The sequence below is a fragment of the Vitis riparia genome, chromosome 14 (assembly GCF_004353265.1).
Source record: "Vitis riparia cultivar Riparia Gloire de Montpellier isolate 1030 chromosome 14, EGFV_Vit.rip_1.0, whole genome shotgun sequence".
NCBI classification, from domain to species: Eukaryota; Viridiplantae; Streptophyta; class Magnoliopsida; order Vitales; family Vitaceae; genus Vitis; species Vitis riparia.
This window is the reverse complement of record NC_048444.1, coordinates 22,575,431-22,594,485: the sequence shown is the minus strand read 5'-3', so window position 1 is coordinate 22,594,485 and position 19,055 is coordinate 22,575,431. Positions and strand designations below refer to the sequence as shown.

The window sequence follows — 19,055 nt, the reverse complement described above, 5'->3', positions numbered from 1 at the left end:
CTTGATGCAAGATCCTTCACTGTAGGGACATATCATTCCATAAACCATTCACCTTTACTATTCCTCAGGATACCAACCTCACCACGGGATCCCTCAGTAATAAGGCACCTAGTGCCATATATTCTAGTTGAGCAAAACTACACAAATTCGAGATCCTAGAGAGGGAGCCCAGCACGTGCAACCATGACATCACCATCTCTAATGCATGCATGGACTGAGGTTGTAGAGAAATATGCTCTGCCATGACCCCTGTGGCTAGAATTGTTGACACAACTTGGAACCTATGTAATATCCCATCCTTCATATTTAATGCAATTACACCTTGGCATGCACTCTCGTTAACCATTGAAAGATCCAATGTGAAGTTCTGCTTTTGGCATTTCCTCACATATGTACTACATAACATCCTGGTCACCTAACTAGTCACTTCCTTTGAACTTGAGGATACTTGTCCTCTAAAAGAAGACCTTCCATGCCCATGACTTCGCTTTAGAGACCCTACAGCTTCAATAGGAGATCAACCTAAAGATGTTGATCCCATGTCGTCACCTCCATCATATTCCATAGAGTTTTCAAAAACCCTAACAAGACTCATCTATAATGGAGGACAACCATGCAGCGTCAGCAAACAACAAAGGCCATTGCACCTAAAACCAGATATTTGGAACAAGAGGATTTGACGAGCATCATGATCCATACTCGTGTCGATATAACAGATTTGGAGTTCTTCACCCGCTCCAACTTCACGATGAGCTTTCAATCTTACATTCATATTATCTACCCATGCGATACGCACATTCGGATCCATGAGAGATGGGATTGGTTCAGTGCATTAATATACCATTGCTTGGTCAGAAATGCCATGCATTCATTTCTGTTAGTATTCTTTCAAGCAAACCCTTGAACTCGGATTGGACCCATGTTAAGCAATGGATGGGATTTTGTGGGAAAGAATGCACCATGACGTGGGGCTTGTCTCTCAGGTGGGTTTTTGGAAGATGGAAATACATGGGAGATATGGGGGACGACTATAAGGGCATACATGATGGGGATGAATGTGAGAGGTGGTGAAATGAAGATAGCTATGTATATGGAATGGGTATAAATGGGTTAGTAGGTACAAAGCAAATGGGTTGAATGAAGGCTAGGACGGATGAAGTGGTGAGCATGGAATGGGTTTGATGTGGCCATGCATGGCCATGGAACATGCAAAGGTGGGAAGAAATGGATTTAGCGGCATTAAAAAAAATGGGTACATGGTGCGGTGTAGAGAGAGAAAGGTAGTGGTGGGTATGTGATGGTGATGATATGCATGGGGGGATATGGGATGAGATGGGATGAAGAATGAAACATGAGTAATGGGTTTGGAAGGCACCTGGTGTAGAGAGAGAAGACATGGTACGTATGATGTTGAATGAGCTAGTGGGATGGAATGAGTTTGGTGATAGTGGGTATGAAAATGTAGAGAGATAAAGGGTGGTAAGAAAACGGGTATATGCATGAGAGGTATGAGAAGAGTGAAGTATGGCTAGGTACAGGAATTTAAGCATGTGGAAATGAAGTTAGATGGGTAGGGAATGGATGATGGATAATGGGTATGGGTGTGAAGGTTAGGTGATGAGATAGTGTGGCAATGGGAGCGTGAGTGCGATGAGGACCATTGAGGGTGATGAAAAATAGTGCATGGAGTTGGATATCCTGGGGTGGAAATGCATGGCAGAACAAGCAAGGGAGTGTCATGAGGGGAATATACATGAACTGCATGCATGTGAGAGTCAACATGACACCATCCTTGGATGGTAAAAGCCTCTAGACCAAGTTTGCAACATTAACTGTACCATTGACCCCACCTGGTGGATAATTGAGTGGAGCTTCACCATTGGATGCTAGCAATTGTTTCAAACCTTTCCTAGTTGCACCCACTCTTAAGAAAAGAGAAAACTTCTACCATTGGAATTCTTTCCTTCTGTTTAGAACCACCTTACTGAACCTGACATCAGGAATTCCATCTTTAAATTCTACCTCTCCTAAGGCATCCTCCAAATCCATAGTAACACGCTGAATATTAGTTCTAGCTCTTATAACGTCCATTTCGGTCAGCACATGAACAAAAGGACGGCCAATCCCCGTTTACAATATGTACTATGGATGCAAGCATGTCAAATTGATGTTTCTTTTCCATCCAACAAAGCAAACCGAAATCCAAAAACCCAATTTGCCCAGAAAGTGTGTAACACAAATTCCCAGGATGCGGATCAGCATGCAATATGCCTGTATTAAGGAGTTGAACTAGGGATGTCTCCACTCATTTGTTCACCAAACCAAGAAGCCGTCGTTTGGCATCAATTTGCTGCCTTTCTGAATATCCAGAGACATGAGCAACTGAGTTTCCAGCAGATGCAGAAATTAAATCACTTGGATTCTCACCTACCATCCACTCCATAGTTAGCACTCTCTTTCGACTTAGATGATTTCCAAATAATAGAACCAAACTCATAATCCCAACCTTGTAAAGTAGGGCCTAAATGGTGCAATTCCAGCTAGCATCTTTGACAACCAATGACAAACAAGCAGGCTACCAGAACCATGAAGTAAGCAGCAAACGCAACCAGACACTATCCCCAAGAAATAATGAAACTAGGAAATAATTTGAGAACCGGATACAGGGAGCTAAGAGATTCAAGAAAAAAAAAAAAAACACAGAGCATGCATAATCACAATCTAATTAACATCCCTGTTTTAGTCTCCTTTGATTACATGTCATTTCTTCCACAAAGCTTCCATTCACTACCACCAAACTGCCATCCAATACCACAATGGTCCTATCAACACTGTTGACTATTCAGAGGCCATTAAATGAACCAAAAAACTGGAGATTCCCAACAGCAAGAGCACCCTGAGGTTGAATGGACTCAGAATGACCCACTAAAAACTCTTATATAGCTTCTTCAGGCGGAGATGAACAATCAGGTGCACGCCATGAATGGATACCAGGAACAAGGGAAGTTAGCCAAAACAGAGCACAAGGTGCAGGAGGGGAAACGAATCCCCACAAGCTACATTTCATACTTGCATCCATGCGCTTAGGTGAAGGGATAGGTTGAAAATGGATCTCAATCAAGTTTCAAAGAAGAATCAAGACATGAATACCAAAAATAGAGCCCAGAAAACAGGTTAAAAACCAAGCTAGAAACCAAGCCTAAAATGGAGGCAAACGAGCTCAGATTCCACAAGAACATAATAAAATCCCCAATGCTCACATTCTGACATCAGAATAAATTTTTAAAAAAAACTATTAATCCCAGAAATTATAATATATTGATATGAAAGCAAAAAGATCCAACTAATAGAAACCATACCTGTGCTATTTCCCCCTTAGCAACACCCATCCCAAAAAGATGAACCTTTGTTCCCCAGGCCAAAACCTCTCCTCAAAAAAAAAAAACTCCTCTTCCGGCAGCTTGTTCCCCAAGCTAAAACCTCCTTCCTCAAAATATCTTCCCAAACGGCAACGAAGATACCACCCCAAAACTTGACCCCCCAAGCCAGAGGATCCCCCACAGAAAATATCTCCCTCAAAACATAACCGAAGACGCTCCTCCCTTCAATGGCCTGCAGCAAAAAAAAAAACCCTCTCTCTGAATATTCCTCCACGTGTCGATCTCTCATTGGTCCTCAAAAAGCACCATATGATTCCCTAACAGCCATCCCTGAAGCGACACGTGGCTTCTTGAGAGCCCTCCCCCTGGTAAGAAAAAAAATACTTGCAGAAAAGTGAGAAGAAAAAAAAATGAGCCCCTAAAATGGGGGTCTACACATCTATTCTCATGCTTCAATTCTATGAACAAAATGAAGTCTTTGCCCTAAAGAAAAAAATCTTATACGCCCGAATTTAATAAACAAAATTGTAGACCCCCATTTAGGGGCTCATTTTTTCTCACTTTTTCTGCAGGTTTTTTTTCTTTGCAAGTGGAGTAATCCTGAGAAGCCACGTGCTGCCCTGAGATTGGTTGCTGAAGAATCAGAGTAGTGCTTTGGAGACCCAATGGAAAGGCAACACGTGGCAAGATGGAATCTGCAAAAGCTGTAGGCCGTTGCAAGAGGAGCGTCTTCTAGCCAGCTGCAGGAGATTTTTGAGAGGGGGGTGTGCTTTTCATTGCCGGGTGGAGGAGATATTTTGGAGGTTTTTTTTTTCTTCTTCTTTTAGCTTGGAGCGCAAGCTAGAGTAGGGTGGGATTCCATTGCCGGTTGAGGGGGATATTTTGAGGGTCGTTGGAGAGATATTTTGAGGGAAATGGATCTCTCTGTGAGAGCAAGCTAGAGGGGGAGAGAAAGGAGTTCTTAGCTTGAGAGGCAAGCAAGCTAGAGGGGGGGGAGAGAGGTCTTCATTGCCATTTTTGGGGGATGAGATTATTGGATACTAGTTTTACAGAGGTATTTTGGGATATTCTTTGAGCTTGCCGATGAGAGCAGGAGGAGATATCATTTTTTTTGGGTAGTTGAGTAAGAAAACGAGTAGGAAGGTGAGCATCTCAGGAGCAAAACTTGGAGTCAGGCCCATCTTGACTGGGAAAAGGCTTCCTCAGGTATGATTGCTACAGACTTATGGGTTCGTATTTGGGCTGTTTGTCACTCTTCTACCTCTCTTATTGACATTTAAATACTCATTGATTTGTTTGGGGTGGATAATGAAGGCCACATGTTGTTTGTTAAGATAAAATCCTGCATTCATGTTTGCCCCTGTTGGTTTTGGTATGTTATGCTTCTATTATGAAAATGCCCATAGTTGTGTTTGAGATAGATTTTCTCACCTAATAAGAGGGTTCACGGATGACTCATGAAGTGAAACCTCTGAGAATCACCTTTACTTGTTTTCCTTTATGTTATATTTTCAATCCATTCTTCTTTGTTGTGGTCGATTTTTTGTTTATGGGCCTCGTTCAATGCATTGGCTGTGAGAAGGTAAATCCAGGTTTAGCTGTGTACTCCGTCAGAGATTTAATATGGTGAAAAGGGACAATGACAGGGTGGTGAAGTTCTATTGTGAGGATCAAAGGAGGCTCAGTTGGCTCAATGAAACTTCTCTGGGTTTATAGGTATCTTATTTATGTATAGAAGAGAAGGTTCTGATGATAAAATGTCTGGATGGCCTGTATTTCACTAGTCAACTGTCCATTCCGGTCCTCTTCTGTATGATATCGACAAGGATGGTGTAAGGGAAATAGCTTTGGCTACCTACAATGGTGAAGTGCTTTACTTCGGGGTCTCAGGTTATATGGTGATTGATAAGCTAAAGGTGCTTCGAATGAGAGTTTAGAAAGATTGGTACATGGGTTTTAGATCCAGATCCAGTGGATCGTTCTCATCCAAAAGTTAAGAATGACCCACTTGTTCAGGGAGTTGCTGATATGAAATTATTTTCCTAAATGAATGGAAGTACATCTGGGTCAAGCACTTCTGTTCTCACATCAGCAGAAAGTCACCTCGGCATAGCGAATGCATCCAATCTAAGAAACAATGGGAAAACCAATGGAAATGAAACAGAGACAAACATTAAGCTGCCAACAAGTACGCATAATTCTTCTTAGGATATTAGGTCTGTCAGGACCAATAATGCCGGGAATGGGACAAACGCAGGAAGAAGGCTTCTTTGAAGGTAATGATTCAAAAGGGTAACAAGAGGGTCATTCCCAATCCAAAGACAATAGTAGTGGGAAAGCTCAAGCTGTGAATCTGCAAAATGATGAGGTTTTGGAAGCGGAAACTGATTTGTCTTTTGAGCTATTCTGTGAAGATGATGAGTTGGCTGATGAGTATATTTATGACTATGATGATTATGTTGATGAATCCATGTGAGGAGATGAGGGGTGGACTGAAGGGCAACATGAGAAAATGGTGGATTATGTGAGCATTGGGTCGCATATCCAATGTACCTCAGTCATGGCAGACATTGATAATGATTGGGTATCAGAAATGGTTGTTGCTATGTCCTATTCCTTTGATCATGAGTACTATGACAACCAAGAACATTCGATGGAAACTCCGAGTGATTATTTGGGAGAAGCTAATGCAAGGCCACCTAATAGCGTCTCCTTTGACAATTATCTCAATTTGCAAAGTGCCAGTCAAACCTGTTAGCTGCCATTTCTTATCCATGTGACACGCATGCGTTCTCTAGCTTTCCACCACAAGTCCTCATCCTATAAATCATCACTATCCTTCATACCCATGCCCATGTTCACCTTCATGGAAATAGACCACCCTGTTCATTCCACCAATCCGTTACCTATTTCCGCCCATGCATGGCTGTCCAAAACTCCTCAAATTCATCCACCCACGCACATGAGAACCATGCAAACCTGGTCATCTCTCTTATACTCATTTCTCATTAATCCCCACCAACCAGTCCACTAATTTCATGTCCATATACTCTACCATTAAACTCATTTCTTCTATCACCTTATCACCTTCCCATTCAACCTTAATGTTTCAACAAACTCATCATCTTTTCCATATCTATCTTCAATACTACCCATACCCATTCCATCTCATCATCTTTCTCCCCTTCATGCCATCCATTCCCCATTTCATCTCATATTCCCCCCATGCATATTATCAATCTCACATACCCACTACTACTTTCTCTCTCTACACCACAATCATACCCACAAATGTTCATCACCACTCTCATCCTCTCTAGATTATTACCCATATTCAGTAAACCTATCCTCTCCCAATATCTTTGGTGTTCATCTTCCCATACTCTCCTCAATATATTCTCTTTCTCATTTCCTTCTCAAACATGTTGCATAGCCATGCACGGCTTCATGTAACTGAGTTTTTTTCCAGAGTTCAGTAATATGAAGTTCTCTTAATGTCGTGGCGCCATTCCATGCTCACCATCACGCTTGTCACCATGCATTAGCTATCACACCTCCTGCATGACATACCCCTTTCCATTGCACCGCGTACCCACCACACCCACTATCCATAGTTAGTCTCGCATTCACCGGTCTCTACGTCCACAAATTGAAGGATTTGGCTATTTGGTGGCTGATTTTTAAGCGACTGTGCATTTGGATTGGGGTATATTCAGATTTGGGCATAACTTGGTATCTGATATTGGGTCTAATGGGAAAAACATCGCTCCCTCCTGGGTTTCGATTCTATCAAATGGATAGACAGATATGGTATATATCTTTGTCCTTAGTGCACCTAAGAAATTGCGTGCTGGAAAGAAGAGGGAAGGGATGTTTCTGCATTCAAGGTCTTTTTGCTAGAGAAGTTACAATGACCACATGGAGATTTTATGGTTCTGATGGGTAAGGATACCATGATGAAGTGCTCCATTAGGCTTCATACACAGAAGACTTGAGAGATTTTGGGACCTGGAAGTCCATGGGATATATAGTCATGGCGCAAGTAGTCATGTTCTGTGCAACTTCAGTGATCTCCAGGTAGCAAGCGTTGACTGTCGCCATCATCACCTAAGAGATCCGTGTTGACCCTCACTTTCCGGTTCATCAGTGCCTTTAATATCTGAAGGTTAGTCATTCAAAGTCGTGAGGTTGTATGTCAATTTCAGGAAGGATAGATTGAAGATGAAAGTCTTTTTATAGACAAAAAAGTCAGACTCTGTTGTGAAGAAATTTTATGAGGACACGTGCGCAAAGTTCCTGAATCTTGGGGAATTTTTGGACTTCAAGTTGTGCATAAACGGTACTCTCACTCGGTATTATTTTGAGACCAGAGGCATTAAGTCAGAAATGGTATTGGAAATTTTCTAGGTTAAAGGCTAAGTCAAGGACAAGTGACAGCTATCCGGTATTACGTGACATCTAGGATGAGACCTTTCTCTTATGGACTTGTGGCTCTGTGTAATCGAGATGATGGCTCAATTTTCATTCTCAAGATGCCTAATCTTACAAGAATAAGGCCTCATTGATAAGCTTGCAGCTGTTTTTTTTTTTTTTTTTTTTTTTTTTTTTTTTTTCTGGTTACCTCATTTTGCACTGATTATCACATATCCTGCTTAGGGACTCGTACCCTGGACCCACTCTTCAAGCTCCTTGTTTACACGGTGTGTCACATGCATGGCTACCTTTGGGCCACGTGCTCTCTCCTCATATCTCCTTATTCTTTGATTTTTGAAAATAATTGCTCCAAATCCCATTTTGTTTTTTTTTTAGGTTCTAGTTTTTAAATAATCCCAATTTTCCATCCTTCATCCTTAGTATTTTTCTTTAGGTTCCAAAGTCCCATTTTCAATAAAATTTTGCTGCCACTTTTATTTCTCGCAAGCAATTTTCACATTTTCTTTGATTTTTGAAATAATTTGAAATAAGCATGAATTTAATTTTGTAATTCTAATTAATGGAACTTATGAAATTAATTCATACAAAAATAAATGGGCTTTGATGGGAGCCCCATATCGGAATTTTAAAAATGAAATTTGAATGAATTGAAGTGAGACACTTAATGATTTATTACTCGATTTGGTGGCGTGTGTGCTATATTTTATATCTATTCGTTGCGCGCCAACCCGATTACTTTTGATAGCACATTGTGGCTTGTGGCCCAAGTACACATCCATTCCCATTTTGGTCACTATCTATGAATGTTCTGATTCTCATGTGTGCATGATAGATTAGAGTATCCATTGATTTTCTTATTGATTGCCACGTCGGCTTCATTTTATTAGTAGAAACCCAACTTTAGGGACTTAGAGGGGTGTTACAGTCTTTACTGTACCTTCCCAATAAGTAACCTAACCCCCGAGCCCTGTCCGATTTTTCACAAACAGCATATTCCAAAATAAGGAGTCGTACATAGGGTTTTCTTTCTTATTTTGTTTACCCTTTAAAAATAAAACAAAAATAAGTGGTGACTCCAAGTCATTTTCTAATAAATAAAAATCATTTTTTTTCAAAATAACAAATCGAGCTCACCATCGAGTAGGAAACGCATGAACCGAAATGCAGGATCCACAAAAATATATGCAATTTAGTAAATGAAGTTGATTTATTTGATTAAAATAAAAATAATAAAATTTATAATTTTCCTAATTAAACTAATATCTTTTTTTTTTTTTTCACCGTTCTTCATGTGTACTTTCTCATACTCTTAACCAAATAATAAATATTAAAACTTGTAGTATTTTTTTAACTTCTTTTTCATCCTCACTTTGTGAAATTATTTCTCAATCAAGGTTTAAAATATCTTATATATTATATCCTCAATACATTCAATATTTGTGGATCCTAAAATTTAGGAAGATATATTTATCAATTGATTTTTTTTCTCCTTTCAATCAATATTTTACTGATATTTTTGGATATTATATCATATTTCACCGATTTTTTTTATTAAATAAATTAATTCTAATTATTTTATTTTTACATTTGATTTAATTTATTACCAAAAATATAAAAATATAATTTTCTTAATATATCTTTTTTTATATAATCTATATATTTATTAAATATAAAAATATAAATGTTAAAAGAATTGTATATATGTATTATTTATCCCAATTTCTATTTGTAACACCATTTTTACTAATACAACATTTTACATTCCTAAACTACCCTCCCTTATTCCTTCCCCCCTCTCTACTCTCTCCTCTCCAATCTCACGTCCCAATTGCACCCATTTTTTATTTTTTATTTCCCAACCCCCACCCCACATTTTAGCATTCTTTTTCTTTTATTTTTATCTTCCATTTAATCTCTCCCACCCAACCCCCCACCCCTCGTGAACTTTGTTTTTTTTTTTTTTCATTTCTTTTATTTTTTCACACTCATTGTTTTTCATATTCTTCTTTTATTTTAAAACAAAATAATTTCTTTAAATAATAAATTATAAAATGATTTTTTCACCAAAAGTATATTGTGTAAAATGATTTTATTATATTCAATGTTTTAATGTGAAATTCATAACTCAATTTTTTTAAATAAAAATTATTATTAAAATTTTAAAATAAACAATATTTAATTGGAATGGTTTTTTTAAAAAATATGTTTTTTTTATTGTATTCAATATAATTATTATAAGAAAAAATTTATGTCATGAAGAATTTTCTAACTATTATAAACGAAAAGTAATTTAGTAACTATTATAAATAATAATAAAAAATCGATTTTTATAATTATTATAAGCAAAAAATTTAGCCCAACCATTACCGCCAATGGTTGCCGACTTCCATCCATGCTCCAAACCCTAATCGCCCCCGCCGCCTCCTAGGACGCCAAAGCCCCACCCAGGTCACTGATTTTCTTTTTTTTTTTTTTTTTTTTTTGATAAATGTATATATTTCTTTATAAAAAAAATGAAAGTTATAAATTTTACCTAAAAATTGTCATCAGATGATTGAATTTCGTTATTCATCGTATTTCGTATGTGATTCGCAGTCTTAATCAACTAGAATTTTGGTTTAATATATTTAGAGGAGGTTAGACAGAGTTCTTTATTAAAAATGGTATATGTGAAAAAAAATATGACAAAAAAGTATTACATTTAGCAAAAGGGATGTTATGAATAACAACCCCCTTATTTATTTGATATCATTGAATACATTTAAATTAAAATGAATGATAATTTTAATATTAATATATTTTAAAATTAGACATGTTATCATATCAATTTTTTTAAATAACTTTAAAATGTCTATTTTTACTCAATATTCACCAATATATCTCCAATTATAATATATTCAATATATCTATAAAATCGAAGTACAAATGTGATTACCAATATTTTCATTATTGAATGCACTTGACAAATTTATCAAAATAAAAGAATTAATTGGATAAAATGATGAAATAATCTCATATTTGTGAATTTAACCCCTCTCATATTGTTTTGAAGAGTAACTTATTTTTTTTATATAAATACCCTTGATTATTTCAAGTATTTACATGTATGTTTTTAAATAATTTATATATATATATAAAATTAAGGATATTTTTGTCAAAATGAGCCAAAAATCAATAAAGAATTGGATTTCCAAAAATCAATAAAGAATGAGGCCAAAAATATCTTATATATTATATCCTTGATATATTCAATATTCAATATTCAATATTCATGGATCCCAAAATTTAGGAAGATATATTTATCAACTGATTTTTTTTTTCCGCCTTTCAATCAATATTTTACTGATATTTTTGGATATTATATCATATTTCACCAAATTTTTTATTATTTAATTTATTACCAAAAATATAATTTTCTTAATAGGTCTTTTTTATATAATCTATATGTTTATTAAATATAAAATAATTATATATATATATATATATATATATATATATATATATATATATATATATATATATATATATATATATATTATTTATTTGATATCATTGAATGCATTTAAATTAAAATGGATGATAATTTTAATATTAATATATTTTTAAATTAGACATGTTATCATTGTAAAATAATATATAATGCAATTTGTTAGCCTAAGGGTTCTCCTAATCAGGTTTTGATGATAACAAACCATGGTTAAGTTATTAATTTGTTTGAATTATAAAGAATTTAAGGTATGAATTCGAAAATTCATCAAATGACCTAATGGATGCAAGATCGAGACTTTTGGAAGACTTTTAATCATAGGAAACATATGCAAGATGAATGCATGAGTGCACTTATGATTTACATATCATTTCATGCATATTTTAAAAACTCGATTTATGCTTTAAAGTTATATTTTCATCAAAATCCGAGATCTATCAAATGAACCTTAAGCAAAACGTTTCAAAATTGGCATATTAATTTACCTAAAGACCTTGTCTAAGTGTTATAAGAGAAAAGAATAAAAAAATGGTGAACCGGTCAAGGCACTGGCCAAACCGACTCAACCAGTTAGGGTACCGATTGACTCGTTCCCTTTTTCTGGTCGAGGTTTAGTTGAGGAGTGCAAAAAACATTATCTCTCTTCCAGTAGCCTTTCCTTCCTGGTCGAGGTTTGATCGAGAGTAATGACCACCTACCAAGCATTAAATGCTCAAATGACTAGTGAACCGGTCAACCCTTAGCTAGACCAATTGAGGCTCATTTTTGGTTTTCTTAGCTCCTGAGGTTAGAAACTTATAAATAGAGAGTTCCACTTCATTTATGAGTAAGAGACACTTACATTTATTTGTCCACCCACTTGTTCTGGCCTTAAAAACTCTCATTCTTTTAATGGTGCATTAAATCTTCATTTGCATACTCTTTAGTGCACCTTTGTGATTCATCCTACCATTGAGTTGTATTTGAGCTATTGTTTAGCTAAGTTGAGATATTCATATCTGTTAATTGAGTGTTAAAGCCTTAAAGTGAGTTGAAACTTGAAGAGATTGTGTAAAAGTATATTGGAATTGGAATCCAAACATAAAGGTGATTAGAAGCTTGGTTGAAGCTTCAAGTACATATGTGATTATCAATATTTTCATCATTAAATGCAATTGAAAAACTTATCAAAATAAAAGATTTAATTGGATAAAATGATGAAATAATCTCATATTTATGAATTTAATTGCTCTCATATTGTTTTGAAGAGTAACTTATTTTTTATATAAATGCTCTTAATTATTTCAAGTATCTACAGGTATGTTTTAAAAGAAAAAATTATTTTTATATGTATAAAAAAAATTAATGATATTTTTGTTAAAATAAGGCCAACAAACAATAAAGAATTAAATTTCTAAAATTGGGTTTTCAATAACTTTTTAATTAAATAACCCAAAATAAAATCATAAAATTTATGATTTTTATTAGTTAAATTAATGCATTATTTTCCTTTTTCCATTTTTATAAAAGCATTTACTTTGTAGATTCTTACAAAAAAAAAATTATAAATGATTTTATCCATTAGCCACCAAACAATACCTTGTTTTGCCTTTCCTTGGTTTCTATTTTTGAAATTATTCCATTTATGTTTTAAGAAAATTAACAAAATTTAAAAACAAAATACTAAATTCCCTATATAATTAATTAATTTCTTAATTTTATTTTATCTTTTCCATCTTGATCAAATATTTTTTAGTCCAAATTTCAAGAAAAAAAATTATAACCAATAAAAGGATAAAACAATAAATCAAGGATATTCCAAGTTTCCTTTTTGCCTCCCTTTGGCCGGAAATTATTAAATTCAATTCATTGCTTGTCTATTTATCCATTTAAAAAATATTTTAATTTTTTTTCTTTTATATGTTTTATCTTTAAAAATAGCAAGCCTTCTACATGTATTTTTCATTTTATGAAAAAAAAATTATATCCACCGTGTAAATATATTATTTCTATTAAAAATTAATTATTTTTATTTAAAAAAGAAAAAAAAAAGAAATCAGATCTTTTATCTAAATAGAAAATAGGAAAATTAAGCACAAGATAGTGGTAGGTGATAGGTGTGATTCGAGAAAAGGTCATTTATCCAAACAGAAAATAGGAAAATTAAGCGCAAGATAGTGGTAGGTGATAGGTGTGATTCGAGAAAAGGTCATTTATCCAAACAGAAAATAGGAAAATTAAGCGCAAGATAGTGGTAGGTGAGAATAGAGACTAAAATGAGCCGATTCTTACCCTTACTCTTCACTTCTATAAATTGCTTCTTCGATCCGATTCATGTAAATTTTTTTTTGCTAGGTTTCAATTTTTTGTAGCTGATCTGTGAGTTTTGGGTTTGATTTTGTGTTGATCTGGTGTTTTGTCGAGGATCGGTTTATTTATTTATTTTTATTATTTATTTTTTATACACGATGCTTTTAGATTTTTGTGTTGTGTTCATTTCTTATGTGTATATATTGTGATTTTTAGTATAGTTGACCATAGATATTCGGATTCTGTAGCTAGATTGTGTTTCATTTTTGTTATGTGAATTTGTGAATAAATGAGTTTTTAGCAGATCTCTTCAGTTCTGTTTGGAAAACTTTTAATTTTTTTTCTTTTTTTTTTTTCCCTCATAAGGGAGGTTTTTTTTTTTTTTTTTTCAAAATTATTTCTGCGTTTTGGTGAATTTGATGGGTAATCTTATTTGTTCCTATGCCTTTTAGTGGTGGAAGTTATACATATATGTCATTACTTCCTTCTAATATTGAATTGCTTTGTGTATTACATGTTATAGCGTGGCTAAAGGGTGTTTTTATTTTTTATAATTTAGTTTAATTTTTTATAATTTCGCTTCTTTTGTTGAAATTTTGTGTGAGCTTCTCTTTCTTGGTAAAATGCACTGAACCCTTTTTCTACAAAAAGGGGGGAAAAAAAAAAGGAGAAGACCGAAGACAAAGAAAAGAAAGAAAACGAAGAAAAAGAATATTGTTGTCTGTGCAAGGTATAGAACACCTCTGTTGTCTTTTATATCATGGTTCTAAAAAAGCTGAGGTATCATTGTGAATGTGGATTGCATATCATATTTTAGGAACATGACCGTGTCTTCATTTGTGGAGATTTTTGGGCCTCTGAGAAGAGTAAAAAAAAAAATTAAAGTACTTGTCGCTTGCTTATTTTAATTTGGGATTTTCTGGGAGATTCTGTAGAAGCAGTGGTTTTTTTTTTTTTTTCCTGAATGCATTGTGCTAAAATGGAGTTAAAATTATGTAGTAATGCACTAATTTGTATCCCATCTCTAATGGGTAGAGTAGGAGGATTATATTTTAATTTGTGTATGGACTATACCTTTCCCTTGGTGGTAGCAAATCATTATTTATTCTAAAAATATTGGTAAGTGTTTTGCTTTCCATTTATTTTCTTTTGCTTTTATCATTGGATTGATTATTGATTTCAATCCAAGCATTTTATATGTAAATGAAACCTCTTTATCAGTTGCTATAATTTTAAAAATATTGTGGTTTCTCATACAATAGGGCGCTTTAAGTTTGTATTTCTTACTATTTTGTCTCTTAGATCACATAGAAATGGTGAAGGCTGTTGCCGTTCTTAACAGTAATGAGGGTGTTTGTGGAACTATCTACTTCGCTGAAGAAGGAGATGGTAATCAAGAAATCTACCAAGTTTCTCTGGATAAGTAATGAAATTTAGATTGCTATATTTGCCTATAAATTCATTATTTTTTTCTCAATTCTTTAGGTTCGACTACAGTGACTGGGAGTCTTTCTGGCCTTAAGCCTGGACTTCATGGCTTCCATGTGCATGCCCTTGGGGACACAACAAATGGTTGCATGTCAACTGGTATTGTCTAATTATTGGTTACTTTATTTTTTACATCCTTTGCCATTGGGTTAGACTTACACTCTTTAGATTTCCTGCATGTTTCTTTTTAGCTTAAGTATTTAGATTACTTATTTATTTATTATTTACAGGACCTCATTTCAATCCTGCTGGAAAAGAGCATGGTGCTCCTGAAGACGAGAATCGTCATGCTGGTGATTTAGGAAATGTCATTGTTGGTGAGGATGGTATGTACTATGTACTTCATTGTAATTAACTATTACTAGAATACCATTAGAAGCATTATTATTGTTTGCCCGGCATTGCTACTTTTTAGGCAATCATTTTTCTTAGATCCTTGTATAGATATCAAGCTATGTGATATGAATGGAATATCTGGACTGTATATCTAGTTCAGTTATGTTATTTGAACTTTCTTAGTCATTAAGGTGTTTTCATTTGATTGTGTGCTTTTCAGGTACTGTTAATTTCAAAATTGCTGACAAGCAGGTAGGTTTTTTTTTTTACCACTTTGTCTTCTTTTTCTTTTTATTCTTTTTACCAGCTAGGTTGAAATTTGGTTCTTGTTATCTAAAAATGTATTTGTCTCTGTTTAAAGATTCCTCTCACTGGATCAAACTCCATTGTTGGAAGGGCTGTTGTTGTCCATGCTGATCCTGATGATCTTGGAAAGGGTAAGCTGTAAAACTTCTATCTATGAAGCTTTTTTTTCAGGTGTTTCCATTTTGTGCTACTGTTATTCTATGTCCTGTGGATTACTAATGGATAAGAATGAACAGTCCAGTCCTAGCTTATGACAAATGTTAATTTATATTTTGCTGGAACATTATTAAGTTCCATCTTACAGAGTTTGGACAAACGTATGTATACTTATTCCATCATTTTGTGCACAGTAATTATTTTTATTCTTATCATGGCTGCTATGCAGGATGACTATTTTTATTAATCTGATACAAGCTGTGCAAGATGAATTTTAGAGAAAAGAAATGCTTTGAAAATAGAATCAGTTGTGTTTTACAATTATGCCTTTGTTGAGTCAATAAGGAGGCATTTGAAGTTACCTCATTTTTACAAGGAAGTACTAATATACTACACTAAATCGGGGGGTTCTAAGTTAAATATTAGAAACCCACAGGGAGATTTTTGAAATATCGCTGAGATCCAAGTCATCCGACACCCAGCCTGCCTTAAAAATCAAGCTGAAAAATTCAGTTTATCCATTGCATGGTTGACATCTGTGTGAGAACTTAAATATCCATCTCATCCTCGCTTAACAATGTTAACAAAGTTCATGTTTGGATTAGGGGTAAAATGGGCCTTACTTTTATTAGAACTGAAAGCTTCTTCACAAAATAGAAGTAGGTTTTGTTGACATCACAAATTTTATGTGATGTGAGTGATTGCAAAAGAGGGGTTCTAAGAGTTATGGTTTAAAGTTATTCTGACTCCCTTTTGGGCTTCTGCTATGATATCCAGAAGCCACATATGCTAGCTGCTGGAGCATTATTAAGTTTTTCGGGCCCTGGTATCGAGGTTGATTGGTTCCTTGATATATGCTTGCCAATCACCAGTACCATTTGGTTAGAAGAGAATACTTGGCTGGTTTAGTCTGTTTTTATTGTTTGGAAAAAAAAACTCCGAATATGGCCCATGTGGGAATGGCTTGACGTTGTTAGAATATGGACGTATGTGTTCCTATTTTTCTTATTTTTATTCTTATTTTACCTTTGAGCATATCTTTGCTTTCTGAGCATGCAATAACAGTTTCTTTTCTATATTTTTTCAGGGGGACATGAGCTCAGCAAAAGCACGGGAAATGCTGGTGGCAGAGTAGCCTGTGGTAAGCATATTTCTTTTCTTTTCTTTTCCTTTCCTTTGTAGTGAGAGGGGGGGCTTTGGTTGGTACATGAAAATCAAATTATGCATTTGGTTTTTTTTTTTTTTTTTCATGTAATTTGAAATGAAATAAGATAAATCACTTTGTTTCTTACGCAATTTTTGTTTGCATTTAAAAATTTTGAGATACTATAATCATTTCAAGTATGAGTGAGTGCTTTCCAATATTTAGTTTTTTTTATTCTCTTTTTTTCCTCCCCACCATAGCAGACTGAGAATTTCTTTTCCAAATTATTATGGGGATAAAACGGAATGATTGCACTATTATTTGTTCTTTAAATGCACTTGTAAGATAAATTTTGTCTACAATGTTATTTGGGATCATCAAAAGATGCATATGGGTTCTCTATTAGACTTCTACATATCTTAGGTTTTTATCCTATTCATTTGTCACTAAAGTTGTGTGTTCGTTTACCTCTTTGTAGGAGTTATCGGATTGCAAGGCTAAAAAACTAGCTCTACTGACACTCATGGTAAACACATGTAGTTGAAGACATTTGTTGTCATGCATGAGAGATCCCTAGACAAGACTCAAAAACTTGAAAGAATAAAGGGAAGAAGGTTGTCCTTTATGGTGTGATGTATGATATGATCTTAAATCTTTTGTGTTATTTCCCAGTTATATCTAAAACTTCCTCTGGTTTTGCATGTCTCACAAGTGTTTTTGGTAGTTCTCTTAGTTTGGATCTGGTAAGGAATGGATAAAATAAATTAAGATAGACAAAGATTCAATATGCATTGACATTAAGAATGAAAGTTTGGATGGTGTGTATCAAATAGAGAATAAAACTATGAATATGAAGGTCTAATGTGTTCGGAGTGGGATAGCGAACCATAGCTATGTGGTAGGACCTTGGTTACTAGCCCTTCTAATCAACCTCAACAGATTTAGACTTAAGTGGTATCGTCTAAATGTGTCTAGGGATATGTTCTCTATTATTCTTGAGTTTAAAAATTTGTGATTTTGGATGGCGATAGCATTGAGATTGCTTGTTTTTTATTTATTTATTATATATATATATATATATATGTATGTATGTATGTATGTATAATTTTGATCTTCATAGAAATGTGAAATTGATAACCATCTCTGTCTGGAAGGGAATCCCATGTTACGTTGTGTTGGCATGGACATAGGCATACAACATAGGCTAGTGAATGTGTGTCGGTTTTAGGTATGAGGTGTGAAACATGAGCTGATTGTGGATGTTGGCATTGCATGAACTTCATGGTTTAGGGATTCATATTCTTAATAAAATATCTCATTTTTATAATAAATTTTTATTATAAAATTGAGTAAATAAAATAAAAAATGATTAAAATATGATAAAATTAAAAATATAAACATAAAATATTTATTTTTCATTATCAATTTATCAAGTTTTTAAAAATACTTCCCTATTTCCCTCTTTTCTTTATCCGAATGCGACTCTTTCTATATCTAATTGATTTCTTAAGAAGATTATACAAGTGTGAAATATAGCTAGTGGTAAAAACCTTGATCTTAATAAAAGCTCATTAATAGTTAAAACATTAAAATTTAAAAATAAGATTATTTTAGTCTCCAACTTAAATATAACATTTGTTTGTACACATCTTTTTAATATCTTCAGTTTTTTTCTCATAATCTATTATATTAATTTCAGTTCTTTGGTTAACTTCTCTTTTATTATTTTTTAATTTAATTTTTTAATATTAATGTTTTTATTGGTTTTCTTTCAATGTTAATCAATTTAAAAAGTTTTATATGGTATCCCTCTAACATGATGGTAGTACCAAATCATTCCTAAATTTGAGAACATGATTTACAATGCTAAAGCCTGATAATAATTATGATGTCATCTAAAGCCTCAACCATTTGATGATCAAATTGACATCATGTTAGTCTTATTCATTTATTTATTTTTCAAGTAGGCTTTTGATTGCCCTTGAAAGGCTTGGAGGGTTGCCTTAAAATTTTGCGTAGATCGATTGTTGCACAA

The 19,055-nt window shown here is 34.2% G+C and overlaps 1 protein-coding gene and 1 long non-coding RNA gene across 2 annotated transcripts; one reads left to right on the top strand and one right to left on the bottom strand.

Moving 5' to 3' along the window:
- Positions 1–2,707: 2,707 nt before the first annotated feature.
- On the bottom strand, positions 2,708–3,539 carry LOC117931332. The gene is made up of 2 exons (XR_004654027.1): positions 3,360–3,539; positions 2,708–3,263 (listed from the first exon to the last, which is right to left on the bottom strand). It is a non-coding gene; the product is annotated as an uncharacterized LOC117931332 (long non-coding RNA).
- An 11,353-nt stretch (positions 3,540–14,892) lies between these two features.
- LOC117931459 (superoxide dismutase [Cu-Zn]) lies at positions 14,893–17,726 on the top strand. The gene is made up of 7 exons (XM_034852474.1): positions 14,893–14,979; positions 15,076–15,177; positions 15,309–15,404; positions 15,635–15,666; positions 15,776–15,851; positions 16,964–17,017; positions 17,499–17,726. The coding sequence occupies exons 1-7, from the start codon at positions 14,904–14,906 to the stop codon at positions 17,519–17,521; spliced, it is 459 nt and encodes a 152-aa protein (XP_034708365.1). The 5' UTR covers positions 14,893–14,903; the 3' UTR covers positions 17,522–17,726.
- Positions 17,727–19,055: the final 1,329 nt, after the last annotated feature.